Genomic DNA, 23,742 nt, shown 5'->3' on the forward strand with positions numbered 1-23,742 from the left:
ATAAGTTTTAAATTACTGCAGCAAATGCTTGACAATTGTTACATTCACTATTTTATTAGTATTCCCCCTGCTTAATCTAATAATCATGAATATATGAATATTTATATTAGTGCTTGGTTTTGAAGAGGCTGTGTATTTATTTTTAAGATCAGCTCAGATCTCGCTCCTATTTAGCAATAGCAGCAAGATATTAAGGGATTGTGCACATGAACCTTGCTGTCAAACGCTAGCTTTTACTTTTAAACACCGTGCAACTCAGACGTATGTATCTGAATGCAAAAAACTGTCTGTCTATCCCCAATGCAAACACATCTCAACATGTTGCTGCCAGAAAAGCCAAATGCAAAATAGGTCAATCCCAGCCTCAGGACTGTTATTCACACCCCACTATAGAGATAAATGGGAATCTGCTGACCTGCGTTTGACTTTTGTTTTAAGCACATGTCAAATGCAGGTGAATAACAATGTACACAAAGTCCTTGTATCATGTAAGGTTTAACTTTTTGGCATCTGGGCTGCACTTTTATTTCTATATAGACAAGAAGGAAAAATTTAGTTACTGGACATTATTTGTTTCCCCTGTGCTCCTGTTTGTCATTTAACCCTGACCTAACCCAGAGAAGTATAGTCTATGGGCCTATATGTAATGTTTTACAAAGTAATTGTAATTGTTTTTAGATGGATGACTAGCTGAATAGGTACTCTCTCATATGTTACATATATCTATTATATATATTTTGTTTTATTCTAGTAGCTCCAAGATCAATACATTTCTATATTGATAAGCCGATATGTTTACTAGTGTATTGTACTTCTAATATAACATTATTTCAAACAATTATTTGCTACTTAACTTTAAATTGGGGACTTTAGTTCCAAAATGTTTTCCTGGTCAAAACACCTCCTCTTGTCTTGTCTCTTGTGTGTCCTTCCATCTGTATATTTTCTTATTGTCCCATCAGGTTTATCTAGCACCTGGAAAGGCAGTCCGATCCATTTCCATATCAATAAAAAGCACAAATTTAAAATAAAACTGTAAATTACATATTAAAAAGTGTTTATAGTACAGATAGTACCAAAGTTAAGGACATCCGACATACGGACGACTCCTAGATACGAACAAGGCTTCCCTGCTTTCTCCTGTGCAGGATGAAAGCTTAATTGGGGTGAGGGGGGCGGTTTGCATGACTTGCAGAAGAAATCTTTTGCTAAGCACAGCTGAGGTTGTGGGTGATCTTAAGAGCTAAGCTAATCTGTAACATATTGTAACTCTTAAACTCTTGTAACATCTTGTAACTCTGTAAAGTTTGTGATTAACTCATAGTGAGGATTTTATACAGTGACTAACACCACACTGCATAATAATATGTTGAGACAAACATCTCTTCCTAATTGCATTTAATAAAATAATGTACCTGTTCCAATTTACATACAAATTCAACTTAAGAACAAACCTACAGTCCCTATCTCATATGTAACCTGGGGACTACCTCTATATGTTCAATTTTGTAACAAGCTAATGACACATTTTCTACTTTTTTGTGTGTATTGGTTAAATAACACTTTTATTTACTGCCACCTACAGGCTTTGTGTAGAATACCATCTGTGGCTTGTTCAAACATAAGTTGGTGGGTGTAACACTAAATGGATACACGCACTTGATTATAATGTTCAACACACAGTTTGGTTTTTAATAAAAAACTAAAAATTAACGTTAATCTGTGGTTTGACAAATCCCTTCAGGAAATATTAAAACTGTATAATAACTGTCAGAAAATTGACTCAAATTGCATTTATCTGACATTGACATTCAGCAGGCAGCTGTGAGCTCAGATAGAAGGTGAAGCTTGAACCAGGGGTTAGGAATTAGGAACATATTAGCCTGTGTTTTGCCAGGCTCAGTTCCATATTGAAGATGGGGAGAAAATTAGAGACTTTCTGCTTGCTACGCAAACATCACTTAAACTAGAGAATGTGTATATTTTACTGGAGTTTATTGTGATAACAAGACAATGTCTGTGAAACTTTCTGGGTCAGTGATACAAAACAATTAAGCAAAGTCAGAGAAGTCCTGGTCTTTGGCTCAAAGAATTATAACAAGGTGTACAATAAAAGCCAGGACTTTTTAGAAGGTGAATATGGCATTCTCCGTGTTTTGCACAAAAATAAACCTCTTAAGTTAAGATAATTTTTGAGGTTAGTTCTGTCAATCTAGCATGTATTTAATGTTACAATATTTTTCCAGAGTCCATCAAAAGATTCTCTAAAGTTGAAGCAAAATGGGGATGCAGAAGTAGAGATCGCAGAAGAGGATCCTGTCTACCCTCCTCTGAAATCTGAAGACAGCGGCATTGGCCTTAGTGCCTCCTCCCCAGAGCTTGCTGGGTACCTGCGTATGCCCAGGGTGTGCCCAGAAAAGGGAGACGTCTGGAAAAAGGGTGGCAGCGTTCAGAAAACACTGCAATGTATACAGGAGGTTGTAGCTAACTTTGCTAGCAAACATTTGTTTGGGATTCAGCTCCAGACTCAGAAAAATGGCACTCACGTCACCCCCGAGAAACAGGGAGGTGTGAAGAAAAGGGGGGCGTGGGAGCCGAAACAGATGACGGCCCCGCAGTTCAAGCAGATGCTGACGGATTTCTTCACTCCATGGCCCTCTGTGACAAAACAAAAATCTGATAAGGTGGAATATTCCCCATCCAGCTCCCCTAGTAAGAAAATAAATCAAGGTGGTGCACAAGAGTGGGATATCGACCGCATCATCCAGAACATGGGGGACATGTCTGAGGACTGCCGAGAAGCCTTTGCTGCTGCCTGCCACTTTCTACTTGACTGCGCTACATTCCCTGTTTATTTATCCGAGGAAGAAACTGAACAGCTATACTCTGCCCTCTTCCAAGTACCCGGTAAGTAAAGTACATGCTCCTTGGAAGAGGGACATTAAAAGAACTTGTTACTTTACCCCTAATCCTTACCTTCTAGCCTTTTGAGGTTAGGTCCAGTAAAAGTTTTATTAAAAAAATGCTTCTTCAGGGGATCACAAAGACTTTAGGTTTGCTGAGTAGTGAGAATAGATAGATTTATGATTCCTCAAGGAAAAGATAGGTGTTAAAGATTTGAAGTTCCCAGTTAAAGCAGGGGTCCAAGAAGCCTAATTTTGTTTATTATATGTAGAGGGTATGGAAGTTCCAGTAGCAGTAAGCAAGGTAGCAGCAATTCCGACTGTGTTATTAGCTGTTTGCTGTTACCAAGCTGTTAACACAGTCTGACACCTACCGTCCCCTTTAATACTCATAAATCTATCCAATACACAGGAAACCTAAAGTCTCTGTGATCCGCTGGGGACGTTTTTTGGGCAAAACGCGTCGGTAAAAGAGACAACCTCTATTTGCCTTAACTTTGTATACTGTCCATTTGTGGGTTTGGCAAATTGATATACATGAATGGGGATTCTTGTGTTTCTTCTTTAAGTGGGTATATAGGTCCAGTACAAGAATTGAGGGGGTATAGAGGTGCAAGGGATAGGAGAATCCAGAAGACCCCATATAAGTTAAAACCCCAGTTAAAAGGTAAATTTGTAAATAAAGAAGACCCCATGCAGTCCCCAAAATGTATTCTACTGTTTGTTCTTACAAAGAATAATCACACGATACAAGTAGCAGAGCTTGTGAACAATTGTTTCATGTTCAGGTGAATGATATCCGAATAAAGCCCTCCTAATGAGTTCTGATTGAGATCAGTTCCATGAGCAGTTGTATATAATTGTACTTCAAAATAGATTCTCTGCAGTGTTTTCCCAGACCCTTTGGAATGGGGGTGGCACCCGGATCTTTTCTGTAACCACTTGGCTGTTTTTGGGTAGTTACTGAAACGTTAGGTCACAATACAGCTAGTGACATGACTATGGGCTTTGAACAGCGCTGCGTAATATGTCGGTGCTATATAAATACTGTGTAATATTAATTCTTGGTCCAGTAATAATGGGTCTCAGGTACGGATGCTGGCCAGAAAACTATCTGCTTAAAGTTTGCAGGTTCTCCCTGTGTTTGTGTGGATTTCCTCCGGGTACTCCGGTTTCCTCCCACATAACATGCAGTTAGGTTAATTGGCTTCCCCACAAAATTAGCCTTAGATTGTGTTAATGACATATGACTATAGTAGGGACATTAAATTGTGAATCCCCTTGAGGGACAGCTAGTGACATGACCATGGGCTTTGTACAGCGCTGTGTGAGCGCTATATAAATACTGGATAATAATACAGGAGCATTGGACAGATGGGGTATAACACAAAAACAACTGAAAAATAGGACACATTAAGGGGGTGGGCATTATAAAGATGGAACAAAGTATAGGGTTGGGGGGAAGGCAGTAAAAAACGGAGAGGTTACTGGATGGCAACAACAGTGAACACTAAAGTTGTCTTGTGTTGCTTTGTCAACTTTTTGACCACCCACCTGCAACAGCTTTCCACCTACCTAAAAATCAAAATCTCTAGGCAGAACACTGCACCAGTTCTCATTATCTCCTCTTTCCTCCAGGTACAAGTGACACCAGCTTCCCATTGTGGTTTAAATCCCTGATGACCGTGTGCTGCTGTGTGAAGGATTGTTATATACAGAACGTTGCAATTTCCACTCTGCTGGAGGTAGTAAACCATTCGCAGTCTCTGTCTCTCGTCATGGAAGACAGAATGAAACGCTCCAAGGTGTCCGGGTACAATGCGGTCTTTGGGAAACTACAGATGGTCACCGTTCCACCCGTCTCACCAGGAATTCTTAAACTCATAGCTGAGAAAACTGATTTCTACCCAGTAAGTTTCTCACTATTCAAGTGTCAGTTAAGAAATATTTGACCTGGCATTTACAAACAGTCACAGCTTTGATTATACAAATATATATTTTTCATTTTTTATAAAGCAGTGACTGTGTATTACAATTACTATGAAAAGCATTGATTTAGGAGAAGTGCTTCATAATACTGATACTCATTTTTTTAAATTATTTATTTCCTTTTTTAAAAAAAACAAAAAAAAAAACAAATACTAGTTTTATAATATAACGTAAAGTCTGCTTCATATGCAGATACATTTAAGGCTCCCCAGACGCTTTGTTTTGCTTTTTTCAAGTAACAAACACCAACCAATGGTAAATACATTTGAATATTAGAACAATGGTTGCCGTTAAAGTATCTTTTTAGGTATTGGTGTTTTTTATTGGGAAGTTAGCAAACTAACAGGGTCCCGTATATGACCCCTTCTATCCCTATATAGTTACGAGTATATAGATTGAGTATAAGAATTGTAGGGATGAAAGAAGTCAGATCTCATATAAGTTGAAAACCCAGTTAAAGGTAAATATGTAAATTAAGCAGACCTCATTTGTTCTTACAAAGAATAATCACACGATACAATGACCAGAGCTTGTGAACAATTGTTTCAACATGTTTAAGGTATACCTCGATCAGAATGATATCTGAATAAAGCCCTCATAATGAGTTCTGAAGAGATCCGTTCCATGTTCAGTTGTATATAAATTTATTTAAAAAAAGAACCACTGCAATGTTTTCCCAGCCCATTTTAAATGGGCGTTGCACCCGATCTTTTCGATAACCCCCTGGCTGTTTTTGTGAATTTACTGAAAAGTTTGCACACAAAACAGGAGCATTGGACAGTCGGGGTATAACACAAAAAGAACTAATAGTAAATTCTCTTAGATGTTGGAACAATGGTTGCCATTACAGTATCTAATTAGTTATTGGTGTTTTTTATTGGCCAGTTTGCAAATTACCAGGTTCCCTATATGACTATAGATTTTCTGACTATCACACCTAATTCTATAGCCAAAAGTTATGCAGATGCCCTTCACGTCTAAGTGAGGTAAACTGTTAATACTCCAGCATACAAAGATATTCTAGACAAATATGTACTTCTAACCTTGGGGTAACATATGGGAAAGGCATTCTTCTGTTCCAGTATGACACTTTGTCCCCCTGCACAAAGCCAGCTTCATAAGGACATGACAGTTTGGTTTTGTTCAGTTTGGTTTAGAGAATGGCCTTTGATGAACCCAGAACTCTAAAATTTTGTGGAAAGCCTTTACAGAAGAGCGGAGGCTGTTATATTTGCATAGTGGACTAAGTCCACTGTTTTAGTATTTTAAACCCTGAATTATTCACACAATTTGTTGTAAGTTAGGTGATATATTGGTGTTCATCTCCACAGAGAGTGGCTCATGTTCTGTGGAATCAGCTGAACATAGAGACCAGGGAGCACCATATCACCTGCGTGGAGCTTTTCTACCGCCTGCATTGCCTGGCCCCATCAGCTAACATCTGCGAGGAAATCATCTGCCAGACCCTGCTGGACAATGATAAGGTAAGGCTCTGCTTTTCAAAGAGGCCAATACTAGAACCCAGGACAGTGACACACTGACACCAGAGATCCCAGAACAACAACTCACTGACACTGGGAGTCTCGGGACAATAAGACACTCACACTGGGGATCTCAGGACAATAACACACTGACACTGGGGGCCCCAGAATGATGACATACTTACAATGAGGGTCCCGGGAAAGTTACATACTGACATTGGGGATCCCAGGACAATGTTACACTGACACTGGGGATCTCAGAACATTTACACGCTAGCATGTGGATCCCAGAACAAAGGCACACTGACACTGAGGATTCCAGAGCAGTTACATACTGACAATGGGGATCCCAGAACAATGATACAATGACACTGGGATCTTAAAACATTTACACACTAGCATGTGTATCCCAAAATATAGACACACTGACAGTTCCAGAGCAGTTACATACTGCTAACAGTTGGTTATTGACCATTGGTGTGTTAAAACTTGCATGGTGTATGTTTTATTTTTTTACATCATGCCTCCTTAGGTGATCAGGTTGGAAGCTTTGTTCCGGTTCTCAGTAATTTGGCATCTGACAAGAGAAATACAAGGCAGCCGTGTCACTTCTCACAACCGCTCCTTTGACAGGTGACTAAAAGATAAAAAAAAAATGTTTCTGGTGTTTTGCAAACATATTTACTTATTTAAAGAACAGAAAGAAAAGAATATAGCCTGCCATTGATACACTGTCCTTTCTAAAAACATTAGGTGCATGGCTGTCTTTGGCTTCAGGACAGTCTGACCCCGAACCAGTACCAAGTAAGCTTAGGACAAAATCATAAATCCTGACCAGCAAACATGTGCCAGGCCAGTGACTTAAAAAGCATCAAAGCCAAAGGGTGTTCATATCAACCAGGCTATTAGCATTTGTAGCTGCAAACACCAGAAATAACAGTTGATATATTGGTTGATGTATCTACTAATATTTGTATTTGAAATCTGTTTTCGTTGTAGGTCCCTGTTTGTCGTCCTTGACAGTTTAAACTGCACTGATGGAGCCATTGGTGCAGCTGCCCAGGGCTGGCTGGTGCGAGCCCTGTCTTTAAATGATGTTGCCCGTATCTTAGAACCTGTATTGTTGTTGCTGCTCCACCCCAAGACGCAGAGGACGTCTATTCATTGTATTAAACAAAAGAATTCCTCAGGTATGATATACACCTTCCAGTTATCCTGAGGTCCTGTATGAAGCAGCTGGGCTGTCATTTAATACATTAAACCTCCTGGGCTCCTTGTGTTACTAAGGGCTCAATATTATTTTATTCCCTTCATTTTAAGTATTTTGTTAGTCTAGTCTACTGATAGCCAACCAATCCTCATTCTTTCTCCTAGGAGAAATCTCCATGTTTTTTTGGCCTAAGTGGCCAATCTTTACGACACATAGGGCCTGATTTATTAAAGCTCTCCAAGGCTGGAGAGGATACATTTTTATCAATGAAGCTGGGTAATCCAGCAAACCTGGAATGGATCTGATCCAGGATTCAAAATATTTGCTGACAAATAACAAATGACTTTGAAGAAATCCATTGCAGGTTTGCTGGATCACCCAGCTACACTGATGAAAGTGTATCCCCGCCAGGCTCCTAATAATCATTTTGTTTTATAATTAAACTACAATACAAAGCTAAATATCGTTTAATATTTTTTTAACTTTTTCTTTTATAGAAGAAATCAGCTACTGGTGCAGAAGAAAAAGATCTTCATTAAAAGACACCATAGGTTTTCATGAGTTTCCTGAAACTAATGCTGAAGAATACTTCCCCCAGTTTAACACTGTTGACAGAGAGGCCATTTGGGCTGAGGTTGAGAAGGATCCTGAAAAGATTAGGAATGAATGGGCCTCAGATAATACTGAGCCTCCATTTTGTGGGGACAATGACCAGGAGGAAAGTGAACACACAGAATCGGCAGACACCAGCATCGGGCAAAGCGCCAGTGAGAACTCATCTTTATTTACCCCTAGTTCTGCAGACATCAGTAATGACCCAGCATGCAGTGATAACATTGATGGTCAAGGTTTTTCCAGGCCTCCTGGCCAGCCCAACATGTCCTCTGTGGATGCAGGTAGGCCTAATGCGTTGCTTAACTTGGTGCGTACTGAGTCTGATGTGACGCAGACCTCAGAATCTCTATCCAGTGATGATGAAGCAGATGTAGAGCTTCAGGTCATCAGAAGCACCAAACTATTAAAACAGCAAAAAGAGAAAGAAGAGATGATTGAGGCTTTGTTCAAACACATCCTCCTGTACTTGCAACCGTATGACTCTAAGAGGGTTTTGTATGCTTTCTCTGTCTTGGAAGCTATTCTCAAAACCAATCCAAAAGAGTTCATCGAAGCTGTCGCTAGTACCAGCATGGACACCAGCTCTACCGCACACCTAAACCTAATTTACAACCTTCTAGCACGCCATCAGGAAGCCCTAGTTGGACAAAGCTTCTATGGCAAGCTTCTGGCCCAATCTCCATCAATGTGTCCTCATTCTTTGTTGATCGAACTGTTGACATACCTCTGTTTGAGCTTCCTACGTTCTTATTACCCTTGTTACCTCAAAGTCAGTCATAAGGATGTCCTCGGCAATCGGGATGTTCAGGTGAAGAGCGTTGAAGTTCTCATTAGAATGATGTCTCAGTTGGCCACTGTGGCCAAGAACTCAGAGGGTAAAAATGTTGACTTTATCCATAGCCTGCTTGAAAGATGTAAAGTCCAGGAGTTTGTTCTTCTTTCTTTGTCTGCCTCCATGTACACTAGTCAGAAGAAATACGAGCTGGTGTCACTTGGTGGAAACCGAGACATGGGAGATGAAGGCTTGTTTGAAGAAAGCGTCATTAATTTTGGTCAGGACCAGATATGGAGTGAACATCCTCTTCAAATTGAGCTTCTGAAGCTGCTTCAGGTTTTGATTGTTCTTGAACATCACCTACGTCAACTTCAAGAAGACCAAGACTCACCGGTGGACCTTTCTAAGGAATGGCATCGGGGGCTGAGTTTCCAGCAGTCTATAAATGCTATGCAGTATGTACAGTCACATGCTATCACCTCGCAGGGCTTGTTTGTCTCAGCTGTTGTAAGGGCACTGCGTCCAGAATATGGCTACGGAATGCATCCACCCTGGGTGGCCCTGGTCACATCCTCCCTGCCTTATTTTGGAAAATCTCTGTGCTTAACTGTAGCTCCATTTGTTGCACAAATATGCAAGAACTTAGATGAACTTGTGAAGCAATATGAAAATGAGTCCGTTAAAATAAGGTAAGTTTAGGTGTTGCACACCTGCCTAATGTATTTGTCATGCTATAAATTTCACACCTTTCATTCTTATGGTAAAACTAAAGGTAAAGCCAATGCACTGTTAAAACCCTTAAAAATCACTGCTGAATCCTTAACTTCCTAGAGTCTACAAAGCCCACACATGGGCCTGACATATTAAAGCTCTCCAATACTGAAGAAGATAGACATAGGAGAATCAGGGTGAACCTGCAAACCTGGCATGGATTTCCTAAAAATGATTTGCTATTAGTTGGCAATGTTTCCAGTCCTTGACCAGATTCGTTCCAGGTTTGCTGGATCATACAGGTTCTTCCATGGTAGTCTATCTTATCCAGTCTTGGAGAGCTTTATTGAATCAGGCCCACTCTATATTGAGGGAAAGGGTTTTTGAAAATGTTGTTCTGGGAGCATAAGTTCTTCAGGGAGATGTTCCAGCAGCAAGAATTTTCCAAGCCTGGCAATTGTGTCACAGGAAGTAATAAAAACTGCTTTTTGACCTAAGAACAAAGGTGAAATTGAAGACATTATCTGATACAGGAGGGGGTAACCATTGTCAACAAGAAAAAAAAGTATTGGAAAACTGTGTGCCATTTTGTCATGTGAATTTCCCTCACTTTGGGGAGATTTCCTAAGTAGTATTAGCAAAACAGGAAATTGAGGGAAATCTCTTTGGCAGCACAATTGGTAAATAATAAATATTTAGCTCGATATCCTCTCTACTCCATCAAAAACAGTTTTGGGCTTTACCTACAGGAGGTTTTCAATTTCATTGTAAATTCCTGTCTGTATTTGAATCCTATCCATAGGCCATTTTCAGTGATTCCAAGTTTTATTCCAAGTATTATTATTACACAGTGTTTATATAGCACTAACATATTATGCAGCACTGTACAAAGTCCATAGTCATGTCACTAGCTGTCCCTCAAATTGGCTCGCAATCTAATGTCCCTACCATAATCATATGTCATTAATACATTGTAAGGTCAATTTGGGAGGCCAGTTAACCTAACTGCATGTTTTTGGAATGTGGTAGTACTCGGAAGAAACCCATGCAAACATGTAGGGAACCAGATAGTGTCCTGGCTGAGATTCGTACCTGGGCCATTTGAGTGCTAACCACTGAGCCACGTGTAACCTTTAGGTGTAAATAACAATGTTACTGCTGGTACTGTGAGTATTGTGAGAGTTAACGGATGGTGGGGGAGTTATATATTAATATTTTTAAAGATGTCATCAGATTTTTCCCATTTTTTCCATTAACAGCACACCTTGTAAACGAGAGAACATTTCCCCAGATTACCCACTCACTCTTCTGGAGGGCCTTACCAACATTGGTCATTTCTGCCTCTTGGATCATCCCACACAGACAAAGAAGGTAAGATTTTTGTATTTTGTTTGCACAGTATAAACATAACTAACATTTGTACACTGTATATCAATGTTTCCCAAACTTTTTACCATGGGGAACACTTGAATTGACGTTTAAATCAATTTGTTTAGGAATGCTATTATACTTAACTATATCCACATATTTAGTACATTAGTGTGGTGTGAATGCTTCTTACAGCGGGAAGAATATCACCCTTATAGATAGCCAAATAGAACCTTTGTGTCGGTGGTAAATGCCCTTAGAGGCAGGTACCACTGACAAAAGTGAATTATCCCATGGCAAGTGACATTTGAACGTGATGAGAAACTGTTGACTTCAACTATCCAGTTGTATGCAGTGGAAAAAAATACTTTTTTCTGTCTTTACTTTTTTCTGTTTTCATATTTTTTTTTTTTTTACTGACCAGCTCACCACATTCACCAAACCAAATGAATAACCCTTTTGCAAAGTAATAATTCACCTTGGTAGGTGCACATCCTAAATGATTTTATTAAATCACCCTCAATTTTTTTGCCCATTAAGGTGGAAAGACAAAGTTGCAAAGCCTCCTGATAGCTAACCCGTCCTCTCGTTCTCGAACTCCTTCCTCTCCTCCTCCATGTTATTGGGCCTAAGTGGCCAATCTTTAGGCGTTAAAACTGACAAATGGGGCAGTGACATTGCCCACCCACATAAGCTTAGACATGGAAGCTTACTCATGGATTGGTTAATGAGCCAGTAATAGAATCTCTTGAAGTCAGTTCAGTTTTCTTGTTTGTCACCAGAATGACTTCATGTTTACAAGCAACCGAAAAGAATGTGTCTGTAATTAAACCAGCCAAAACATACCAGTCTTTGGAAATAGGACTATTGCAAAATCTTTTTTACGGAATCTCTTGACGTAAATATGTTTTGCTAAGAATTATTTTTATCTGAGCTGGCACTTCTATACCAGCCCAATCCTCAGAAGAGTCATAGCAAATATTATCCAAGGAAATCATTCCAGAGGAATTTCCCTCACTATTGACTAAGAGTTGCCTGCAAAGATCTCAGAGTGCTCATAGACATGCCATGATTTAACATTCTTATTATATGTATGCCAATCAGCTTAAGATCACTTCAGAACTACTTCTTTCTCCATACAAGTCAATAGAAATGCAATAAAACCTGAAGCTGGTTGACGCAGCGTAGAAACAAGTCAAATGTAGATCAGAAAGAGGTCAAATACACCTGATATTGTATCATGAAGAATCCCAGAAGTGTTTTAAAATGCCATCTGAATGTATCTAAAATCACATTGCAACCTCAAACCCAAAGCTGTTGACACGGGTCCTGTAGAAGGCAGGTTTTGGCGCCAATGCACTTTTGATTGATTACTCCATCACTCGATCATCCAATTACATTTCAGCTGTCATTTTTCCTGTACACAAAACATATAAAATTTGATAAAATTCTGACAGCATGCTGCGAGCAAACATGATAACTTTGGTTCCAATCTCCTCTCTTGGTTTTAGCCTCCTGTAATCTGTGTCTATGAAGTTAAACATAAAAATGTATCTTGTTTTGTATCTCCTTTCTAGTCCTCAGCAACTGATCCTGCAAATCTGAAGAATGCTCGTAATGCTCTGCTTGAAGAACTTCCACGTATTGTTAATAGCCTTTCCCTCCTCTGGAGTGTCATCACCAAGCAGGAGCGAGAGAGGAGACCCTCAGATCTTCTGGGGACCATTAAAGCTTCTTCATCTGTCTATTTCAAAACTACCAAAGTAAGAGGAAAACAGCAAATCCGAATGCATATATATTGTAACTTATTCCCTATTTCATTTGTGTTGGAGGCATCCCATCAGTGCCACATCCATATCAAACCTTTACAATGTTTATTTCACCAGTTTTCTAAATGGATTTTCAGGGCACATAATTTTAAACTTATAGGCTTCAAACATAAAAGCATCATTTATTGTACATTTAAAACAAGAAAAAAAAACATGGACAAAATTTGATTGTCATATTTTCATTTCAACACTTGTTGCTTCCTCAGGAAGCATGGGACACAATACCATTACCCTGCAGACCACAGTTAGACAGTTCTCTGTCTAACGTCCAGTAAGAAGGACGTTAGACAGAGAACTATTTAAGAAGGATATTGGGAGTTTATTCATTTACATAAATACAAATTTAATTTGAAGAATGGTGAAACAGTACTCCTCCTAAAAATATTAAGAACAAAGGTATAAAATGTGGTGAGTTGTGTTCATCTCTTATTTAAAGATCCCCAAAAAAGCTGTTTTATTGGTCCTGGTTGATTTTTGGGTGTCCCATGCCTCCTGAGGAAGCAATATGTGTTCTGTAGCGCATTGAGAAAATAAAATGGGACAATCTTTATAATACTTTTATCAAAATTGTAAAAACAAAATTTGTATTCCATCTTTTGTCTATGGAATTTTTTAATGTACAGTAAATGATGCTTTTATAATTAATTGAAGCTTATAAGTTTGAAATGTGCTTTGAAAATCCATTTAGAAAATTAGTGAAATATATTGTAACTTGTATATATTGTAACTTAACAATGTATCCCCATCTGAGCTGGTCATCATTTTTAGTCCATGCAATCTTTCTCTGTTTAGTGTACTTTTTTCTCCATGTGGAGCCTGTTTTAGTTGAAAATTTTGGCTACAGTTTTATAACATCAATTTACTGCATCACAACAACACATGTTATGGGGGTACCCTGCACCACCAGTCCACCAGCAAAGTGCATTTCAGAATTAATGACACGGCAGCATTCCAACCCATGTTACATGTGTGTGATCCCAGGCTGAGGGATTACTTTTGCAGTCCCACATAGTAAGAAAATGACCAAAATAATATAAAAATAAATGTTACCAAGCTTTGTATCAGACATATGACAATATATATTTGTAATGTATATTTGTATTTGTATAAAATATGTAATTTGTATTTGTATAAAAATTATATTTGTATTTACAGTAAAATGTATTTTGCTTCAAACTAATACTGGTCAACAAAAAAGATCAATTCAGATCAATGTGTTTCAATGGCAGTAATTGATTCCCACCTGGGAATGTTTGAGGTAATGTCAAATTCCATTCTTTATGAATAGAGCCCTATATGTTAGATAGAAGATAAAAAAAAATGTACACAGTAGTTCAAGGAAAGGCTAGTCCATCCCGAAACAAAACTATGCATGCATTCCTTTTTTATCATCCATAATAAGGTTATCTTCAAATAACAGGCTTATAGTGAAAATGTAAAATTCCCGCTGGACCAAATGATTCCATAGAATTATATTGTAACTATTCATTTTACAGACGTTGAAGCAGAAGATTTTGGAGTTTCTAAATCCCTTGACTGGACATTTGGGGGTTCAGCTGATAGCTGCTGTTGCTGCTGTCTGGAAGAGGAAGAGGTTTAATAAGGCTCAAAGTAAATCCAAGGTAACTTGTAGTGTTTTATTTTGTTTTTGTTCTACAGATCAAAAAAATGGTTCTTCTGATTGCTCTCTGGTGTATGTAGCCAACAGAGGCCTCTGTGCAGGACTGACTTGGGGGGGGGGGGGCTTATGTGAGCCTTTAGTGGCTGGGGAGGGTATGGGGTCCTTGTGCAGTGGAACGCATTGCACATCCCTATGTCCAAACTATACATTCCCTATGTAAAACCTTAGAAATGAAAGAGGGTGTACTTTCTTTTTCTCATGACTGTACATAATTCTCATTCCAAACATTTCATATTCATTGAAATTTTCCTTTCCTTTTTCCTTTTGTTCCTGCAGATCATCCCAGTACCCAGTGACTCCCAGCTGACATTAGTTGACCTTGTGTGCGCTTTAAAGACATTAAAGACTGACACCATATTGCAGCTGGTCAAGGAGGTTGTCAAAAAGCCTCCGCAGATAAAAGGAGAAGAGGTAATTTCTGGTGTTGGTCATTACTGTTATGTTATCATTTCCCTGTGTCAAACCCAGTAATCATTAATCTTATCTTCTTTTTCCCAGAAGTCCTCATTGGTTGATATTCCCATGCTGCAATTCAGCTATGCATTCATACAAAGGTAACCCAAACAACTGAAAGATTTAATCACCTAAAACACTATATTTGACTTCATGAAGTTTAGTTGGAAGTACTAGGAGTTTAATTCTTTCAAAGCTAGCAAGTCTAAAATTTTCATACTCCTAAGAAAGGAGATTTTTCTGTAATCTGATCAATAATGTTTGGGAACGTATATTGTTTCCGGAATAGGGTTTGGCTGGTTTGGCAGCAGTTAAACTGGATCTGAATGATATGAAGTGAATATGTTTTAGGGTCCCATAAGAAACTTAAATCACCCCAAAACTTTGCCCTGAAAGATGTGATTGCACATCCTGGTATGTGAGGGTAGCTAGACACTGTTACATAAATGTATATCTGCAATGTGAGATCTATGGATATCTGTACTGCTTTTTTCTTCCTGCTGGAGGCTTGGACATGAGGAAGCATAGCCCTGACCAAGATGGCCATCTAAACATAGATACACAGTGCAGAACAAGACATGTTGTAATAAAAGAGGAATAGACTGCAGAGATGGAGACATATTCTTGCCCCTGTACAAAGCATTGGTCAGACGACATCTGGAATATGCAGTCCAGTTTGGGCACCAGTTCACAAAAAGGACATGGTAGAACTGGAGAGAGTGCAGAGAAGGGAGTAAACTAATAAAAGGAATGGAGGAGCTCAGCTATGAGAAGAGATTAGCTGAACTGAATGTATTCTCCCTTGAGAAGAGACGTATAAGGAGGAAATGATCACCCTGTATAAATATATAAATGGTCCATATAGAGAACTCTCTTCTCCATTACTCACTTTGAGATCATTACAAAGAACAAGAGGGCACTCTCTGCGTCTGGAGGAAAAGAAGTTTAAGCTCCGGATAAGGAAGGGATTCTTCACTGTAAGGTCTGTGAAAATGATTCGGCTCCCTCAGGAACTAGTTTCAGCAAATTCTATAGATTGCTTTAGGAAAAGCTGGATGATTTCTAGAAGCACAGAATATAACTGGGGATTATGGGTTTAAAGTACAGATGACAGAGACTGTTGATCCAGGGAACATCTGATTGCCTCATAGAATCAGGAAGGAATTTTTTTCTCCTGTTAAAGCAAATTGTACCAGTTTTTTTTGCCTTCCTCTGGAACAACTATGTTTTATAGGGTTTATATCTTGGGTATGTTTATTTCCCTAGTGGTTAAGCTTGATAAACTTATGTCTTTTTTCAACCTGACTAACTATGTAAGCCCAGACATGTATAAACTATGTAAGTTATTAAGTTATTAATGGGAATGATCAGTCATAGTAAGATCAGCCATCCTTATTATGTGTAAGTTATTAATTTGAAAGATCAGCCATAGGAAGACCACATTTAATACTGGTGATTAGCTCTTTGCCTTCTATTTTATGGGCACAGAGTTCAGTTCAATTTATAGCAAATACAATACAAACTGGAAAGTTTGTTTCTATCTTCCCAACTATTGCAGGTCCTGAGTAGTAGTTATACTCCTCGGGACTTCGGGATCTGTTACAGAGTAACAGAAATATTTCAGCCATGGGATTTTGTTGGTGCTTTACTAACAGATGGTTCGGATTAAAGAATACAACACCATTTTTGTATTTTCAGGCTTTCACCATCTGATATGCAAGAAAATTTCCAGTCGTTACTAACACTGCTTAAGGAGTCTGTTTCTCTAAATCTGGCACCACCTGGTTATTTCCTTCTCTTAAGGTAGTGTATACTTCCTTTAGACACTGTTAATGAAATTCCAAGCAATTTGCTAAATATACACATGAAATGGGAGCTGGTTTACCCAAAGGATTTTGTCCATTCAGGGGTGTGAGTTGCATGTTCTGCCACACAGCTCAGCCATTCTGGAGAGTTAATTTTTCTTTACTGCATTTAAATAAAACCGCTAGGTTTTGCCTGTGACTGGACAGAAGGGAGAAACAGCAGACTGATGAATTCCTCTCTGTCATTCTGCTTCTATCAACACATCACTGGTTAGCACATGAGCATTGCAGATCAGCTGATTGGCTCCTTGTGCAAATTTTCCTTAGAGTCAGAGCTCTACTGTACTTATGAAGCTGGTACCAAGTCATATTCAGGTACTTAGACTAGTTTCTTTTAAAAAACACCAAATAATTTTTAATGAGCACAAACCTACAAATAAAAAAATAAACTGGTTTATAATTGTTTTTTAACCCAAAATCTAATCTAAAATTTAATACATTTGATTAATTATTCCTACTCCTCTATAGCAGAAATGATTTGATGATTTATTCTTCATGACAAGCAGCATGGCACTGTCTTGTTAACTATATTGCTTTGCCTACTGTTACCATAATTGGTACCATTGCTAAAGCACTACCAGGATGGGCCATGTCCTTCCCACAGCCATTTACAATTTGTTATCTATTACCAATAATAATACAAAACTTTCAGGAAGTGTCCTGCTTCATCTGAACATCGGGTGGTGACTTATTCTTTATGTATATCTCCCTCCAGCATGCTGAATGACTTTGTGACCAGGACTCCAAACCTAGAAAACAAGAAAGACCAGAAGGATCTTCAGGTAAGTAATATGAGAACCATAATGTCTGTGCTGATAAAACCTACTGGGGCAGCTTTACTAAGGCTATGTACACATGTGCAATAATTGTCATTGGAAAGGATCTTTCACGATCCTTTCCAATGACTAACGACTGCACGATGCATGAACGAGTGTTGTACATACAGCACCATTCTGCTGTATGGAGAGGGAAAACGACGGAGTGGCACACCACTGCGCTCTCTCCCCCTTCACTTCCGTTATAATCGTTTGTCGTCCATCGTCCGTGGATCTGCCAGGATCGTCATTCGGACAATGGACGGCGAGCGCTGTACACACGTAAGATTGTTGTCCAATAACGGCCCTGAGCTGATTATCGGACGAGAACAATTGCACGCGTGTACCTAGCCTAAGTCCTGAAATGCCACCTAGTTCACAAAACTTTTCACAACATTGTTGACTGGCACTGCACAAAGCAGCCGCCCCACCCACTTCTTTTCCCTGATATGTCATGGCAGATTCCAAAGAACATTCTATGATGACATACCTAAAAAAGAAGTGTAATAGCTGTCATTCCCATTGATGCCAGTTAAGGTTGTTCCACCCCACATTAAAGATTTTTTAACGATTACGTGTAAACCCTATACAGGAAGTAGCACAGAAGATCCTGGAGTCTGTAGGAAATGTGGCTGGATCGTCGTTAGAACAGACCAGTTGGCTTAGCAGGAACTTGGAAGTAAAAGCCCAGCCACAGGTGTCTCTTGATGATGCAGATGAGGATGAAGAACTGTATGGTAAGATATAGGAAATATTTCATAAGACTTGTTTTTATTTAGGTCATGTGTCATCAGCATTTATTCTAATCAAACACGTTTTGTATTCACATACAAGTATAGTGATGCCAAATTAATTTAAAGCGTACCTAAACATATCTCCCATCCTATTGTGTGTGAAATTCCCCCACCAACTAGATTATAAGCTCTTCGGGGCAGGGTCCTCTCCTCCTATATCACTGTCTGTATTAGTCTGTCATTTGCAATCCCTATTTAATGTACAGCGCTGCATAATATGTTGGAGCTATATAAATCCTGTTTAATAAAAATAATAATAAACTCTTACTCCAAAAAGGGTAGACAACCTGTTTATGCAAAGTAAAAATTCTGTTTGTGTTTTTCTTTTTTAATGCAACACCCTTTAAAAAAAACAAGGGTGTAGCACCACCCCTTTAATTCTTGATTGCTTAGGCCTCTTACGTCTGCTTTAACAAAAGGTGGCCAGTTGCAGGTTAGATGCACCTGTCAATGAATACTTTATGATCTCAGAATCTTCATAAACTGATGCCACCAATAAAAGGCCAAAGTCCATCAACACTGGTATTTTTTCCCCACCTTCAATGAATCCAAAACGCACTAGTGAGATTGCATCCTAGTCAACTGATATACAACATTTTTTCAGTATAGATGTTTTCAAGAACATGATATTTAGCAGAACTAAACCCCTCTTACTCACCTGTCCCCGTTCCATTGCAGGGTGCTGCCATCTTCTTTCCCTCTCTTTTTTCCAGCGATCTTCAGCTATCTAACTCGTTTATTCCTTCCCAGCACACATAGGGGAAGCCAGGGTTTCCAGGTATTGGGGCAACCAACAGTGAGCTGCATATACCAGAAACTCTTAATTATTGACAGGTATTCAGAGCAGTCAGGCAGGTGAGAAAGTTTATTGCAGAAGGGATATTGCAGATAACGAGAAAGACCTTGTAAGGATAACAAGGTGATGAGTGTATTATGCTTCTTTCTGTTATTTCTAAATTAATTTTAAATGTTTTCTCCACACAGAGGAAAATGCTGCAGCACAATCATCCATGGTTTCCGCTTCCGCACCATCCGTGTACAGTGTGCACGCCCTCTCCATGCTGGCAGAGGTGAGCGCTATTCTCTCTCAGCGCTATCCTAATGCAGGTTTACTGGCAGATCCAGTAGGGCTGCCTTTGCCTTTATTATATCAATCTTCAGAAATATGCAGAATGACACCAGTAGAGACATCAGTTGATGGAACTGGATATTTACTAGTTTTCCATCTCATCCAAACATCCATCTTATTTTACATTTACCATAAGATCATGAACATAGAGGTGTGAGATGCTATTTAATGTATTTGGTACAAATTAGCTGGTATTGGCATTTTTGCATATTTTGAAATACAGACCTCCAAAACAAAATCCAACAAGTGGTTTTATCCCTACTCTATTGTCATCTAGGCTAAAAGACTGTTTTAGTTCTCTAAACAAATCAAAAAATTTGTTGGTAATCTGTGTACCTTACACTTTGATCCATTTAAGCTTTGTTGTTTCTCATTTACTACTCTCTGGATCCAGCTTTGTGCCTTCTACCTGGCACATTTGGAATTATCCTAAAGTAGTGCAAACAGTCAGAATACATTTTTCTTGTTTGGTTCATCCATTAAAGACTTATCAACACATGATCCTTGTGCACCAGTGACTTATGCCCCCCTTTCCCCCGTGACCATTTTGTGTCCTGTGCTAAATAAAGGAGGCTTCAGAGCTGGAATAGAGACTAAATAGTGGAGAGACAGGAACCATCATAAATAGATATATCTCTTTCAGTGCAGAGAGCTTCCTTTATATATTATTTACAGATTCTCTTTATATTCTCTGTGACTTTAAAATCAGCCAGAATTTAATAAAAACATTTTGGAAAAAAAAAGCTGGGTGATCCAGCAAACCTGAAATGGATCTGGTCCAGGATTCCAAACATTTGCTAGCAAATGACTTTGAATCCATTCCAGCTTAGCTGAATCTCCCAGCTTCACTGATGTAAGTGTATCCTCTCCAGCCTTGGAAAGCTTTATTAAATTAGGTTCAAAGTGTAGATAACAATCAAACATTAATGCCTATCATTTGGATGCAGTTACAATCATTCTTGCAGCCTATAATATATTGAGTGGCCTCTAATAACTTACAAATTATGTTTATAAAAAGACACCTGGTAATTCATAATTCTCATTAGTCTCAATGTAGATTTATGTTCAAAGATGGTAATAAATCTTATTGAAATGACAAATTTTTGTGTCCACCATTAGTGAGAAATTGGCTTCTAAGAAAGAACAATACCAATAATAGGAAACTTACTGTCCAAAATTAGTTATATTTAAGGTTACAAGTTAGACACTTCACGCATAAAATGTTGTGAATTTACAGGTAAATTTGTTTATTATTAAAGGAAAACCTAATTTACCAACATTCTCAACTAATAAAGAAAAACGATTGTCTTAAGATATACATGCATGAATAACAAGGGAATGTGTTATTCTAATAATAATGTTAAAGGCTGCCCTACCTTAAAAATAGGGGCCTATTTACTTATGTTTCCCACTGTCCTTACTCCAAACTTTACTGATGGATGAATTTACATGGATTTGATCCGCTTAAGATTTGCAAACATTAAAGACCTATTCACTGTGTATAGCTCCGGTACATTGTAACCACAAACTGGGTTGTGATGTAAGGAGCAGTCAGCCTTCCTCTGCCTCGTGTTCTTTAGAGGCAGAAACCTTTCTTCTCTGCATGATATATGACGATAGATTGTCATAATCTTACACATTTGTTCCTTTGAAGGTCCTGGCCACTTTGCTGGACATGGTTTACCGAAGTGACGAGAAGGAGAAAGCTGTTCCGTTAATATCCCGCCTTCTTTACTTCGTCTTTCCTTATTTACGAAATCACAGGTAATTACATTAAAAACCATGCTGGTCTCATGTAACACTCTGTATTTTTCTTTTACATAAACTGCATTTATATACACTGGCAATAGGGGTTGTTACATAAAGTATTTGCATTGTAGAGCAGTCATCATTATTTGCAATATCATGCCATTATTTGATATCCTGTTTTCCACGAGATGCTAACATTTTCATGGATTTTAAAGATTTTGAAATGGGCAAAGGTGTAAGCATGTCCCTCCCACTCATTTACTGAACACTGCATTGTAGGCGGGGATGGGTCCATTTCTTCTACAGCCAGCCCTCAAAGAGCCCTTTGTGAGCTAACATACATACCGATCAAAGTAACTGCATTCTAAAGACACAGCAAAATGTAAACCTATCCAAATGGACAATATAGTTACTCCAGCAGTCTTTATAGGGACAAAGGAGCAAGAACAATTTATAATATTATCAAGATTTATTTCCTGGTCTTACTGTAATGATGTCCTATTATTCCAGTGCATATAACGCTCCAAGTTTCCGTGCTGGTGCCCAGCTTCTCAGCAGCCTCAGTGGTTACGCCTACACCAAGCGAGCCTGGAAAAAGGAGGTACTCGACTTGTACATGGACCCAGGATTTTTTCAGATGGACACATCGTGCCTTCAGTAAGAGAATAGTCTACATAAAAAAACTGACCTCAGCAGTCCGGTCTAATGATTAAGGTGGGCCTGATATGTCAACTCTGACTTGTCCCATGACCATTCAACTGATAAGCCCTCACTCATATGTTATGTGGTTTCTTCCACTGGACCCTATGTCCCTCCTGTGTCCCACAATGCCATAGAGGTTGGTAAGAGAACCCACAGAATGCTGATGACGGGGTCACTTTAGTCTTCAGGCTTGTTTCCACCAGATGCAATGTAAGGCATGCTGCATGGTCAGTTTTCTGTAGTCTGGTCCAACCATTAAATTGTTTTGTAAAGCTTCTGTTTGCAGTGCATTGTGTTGCAAATTTTTTTGTTGCAGTGCTTTGTGTACAGCTAGGTAAACACTTGCAATGGTTCTTGTCCGATAATCGGCTCAGTGCTGATATTGGACAAGAATCTTGCGTGTGTACAGTGCTCATCGTTCAAATGACCGTCCTGTCGGATCCACAGAAGATTGATGATGAACGATCATAATGGAAGTGAAAGGGAAGAGTGAGTAGTCAGGGGTCACTCCGTTGTTCTCCCCTTTCCATAGAGCAGAACAGTATTGTATGTACAGCGCCAGTTCATGCATCATGCAGTTGTTTGTCGACAAATATTGCACGTGTGTACCTAGTCTTACAGTGCATTGCATTGCAGTCCATGCATACCAGATTTTGATGCCTCGGCCTTCTTATGGAGGAATTTATAAATGTGTAAATGCTCTAAAATTGACAGTACAAAGCTAATTTTAAAGAAAACTCATACAAATGCTAAACGTTACCCATGGCTGCATACTGTGACAACACAAATTACAGATGTTTTGGTCACAGACTGACGAGCGGACATAATGACTTTCCTGATATTATCTATGTTCCTAATACCTGATGGGGATGACAAAAGAAGGCTCATTTAATAAAATAATGTGCAGTAACACAAAGTAATCAAAAATCACTTTTCCTGCACTGAGCTCTCATCGAGTAATTTAGGTTGGTGCACTTTGCATATTTTCTGAATCTAAAATATTGATTGGGATGAGGAGGGCAGGACTATATGTAATAGTAATAGAGAAATCGGTGATTTATCAGTCATTACTGTATAGCCATAGTCACTTTGGTGCTCCTTATTATACCAAACATATATTTTGTATTATGGAACTTTCTGGCCTTTTTTTACTGGTTTATCATTATTTTTACACTTTAGCTGGAAGTCAATCATTGATCACCTATTGACCCATGAGAAAACCATGTTTAAGGATCTGATGAGTAAGTGCACGGTCATTTTATATTACCATGTTTTATATTGAAAAATCATTGCAAACACTTTGTAAGTGAAAGGGGAAGACTTAGAACCTGAGTTTGGTTTTATTGCTGTTTTATTATCTGTGCCCCCACTGAGGTGATTCACCCCCACTTCTTCTCCTGGTATTACCAGAAGATAAAGAAAGGGTGAATGCAAAATGTTGGTGAATGTGAAGGAAATCTGATGGAGTCACATGATGTATTGACCACTTTGCAGAAATTTGCTTACAATTCATGTCATATCTTCAGAACAGAGAGTTAAGCCAAGGCTTTCTTATGGATAAATAGATTGTTTGGCAATAAGGTGAAAGATGCTGCTAATAGCTTTGTAATAATAATGACATCACAGAAAAAGATTTGAATGGAATGACTTTTTATCATTTTATGTATGTTGAT

General features: G+C 38.7%; 1 protein-coding gene across 1 annotated transcript in view; it reads left to right on the forward strand.

The window, feature by feature from the left end:
• DOP1B (DOP1 leucine zipper like protein B) overlaps positions 1-23,742 on the forward strand; it is a 72,760-nt gene that overhangs the window by 40,090 nt on the left and 8,928 nt on the right. The window contains exons 13-30 of the mRNA XM_072420419.1: positions 2,247-2,907; positions 4,542-4,813; positions 6,224-6,376; positions 6,906-7,006; positions 7,373-7,563; positions 8,081-9,662; positions 10,944-11,055; positions 12,630-12,815; positions 14,378-14,503; positions 14,839-14,973; positions 15,061-15,116; positions 16,714-16,818; positions 17,596-17,662; positions 18,288-18,432; positions 19,474-19,559; positions 21,273-21,382; positions 21,878-22,024; positions 23,249-23,310. Coding sequence (XP_072276520.1) covers positions 2,247-2,907; positions 4,542-4,813; positions 6,224-6,376; positions 6,906-7,006; positions 7,373-7,563; positions 8,081-9,662; positions 10,944-11,055; positions 12,630-12,815; positions 14,378-14,503; positions 14,839-14,973; positions 15,061-15,116; positions 16,714-16,818; positions 17,596-17,662; positions 18,288-18,432; positions 19,474-19,559; positions 21,273-21,382; positions 21,878-22,024; positions 23,249-23,310 — 4,297 coding nt within the window. The remainder of the gene's footprint in view (positions 1-2,246; positions 2,908-4,541; positions 4,814-6,223; positions 6,377-6,905; positions 7,007-7,372; positions 7,564-8,080; positions 9,663-10,943; positions 11,056-12,629; positions 12,816-14,377; positions 14,504-14,838; positions 14,974-15,060; positions 15,117-16,713; positions 16,819-17,595; positions 17,663-18,287; positions 18,433-19,473; positions 19,560-21,272; positions 21,383-21,877; positions 22,025-23,248; positions 23,311-23,742) is intronic.

The sequence above is a fragment of the Pyxicephalus adspersus genome, chromosome 1 (genome assembly GCF_032062135.1).
Source record: "Pyxicephalus adspersus chromosome 1, UCB_Pads_2.0, whole genome shotgun sequence".
Taxonomy (NCBI): Eukaryota; Metazoa; Chordata; class Amphibia; order Anura; family Pyxicephalidae; genus Pyxicephalus; species Pyxicephalus adspersus.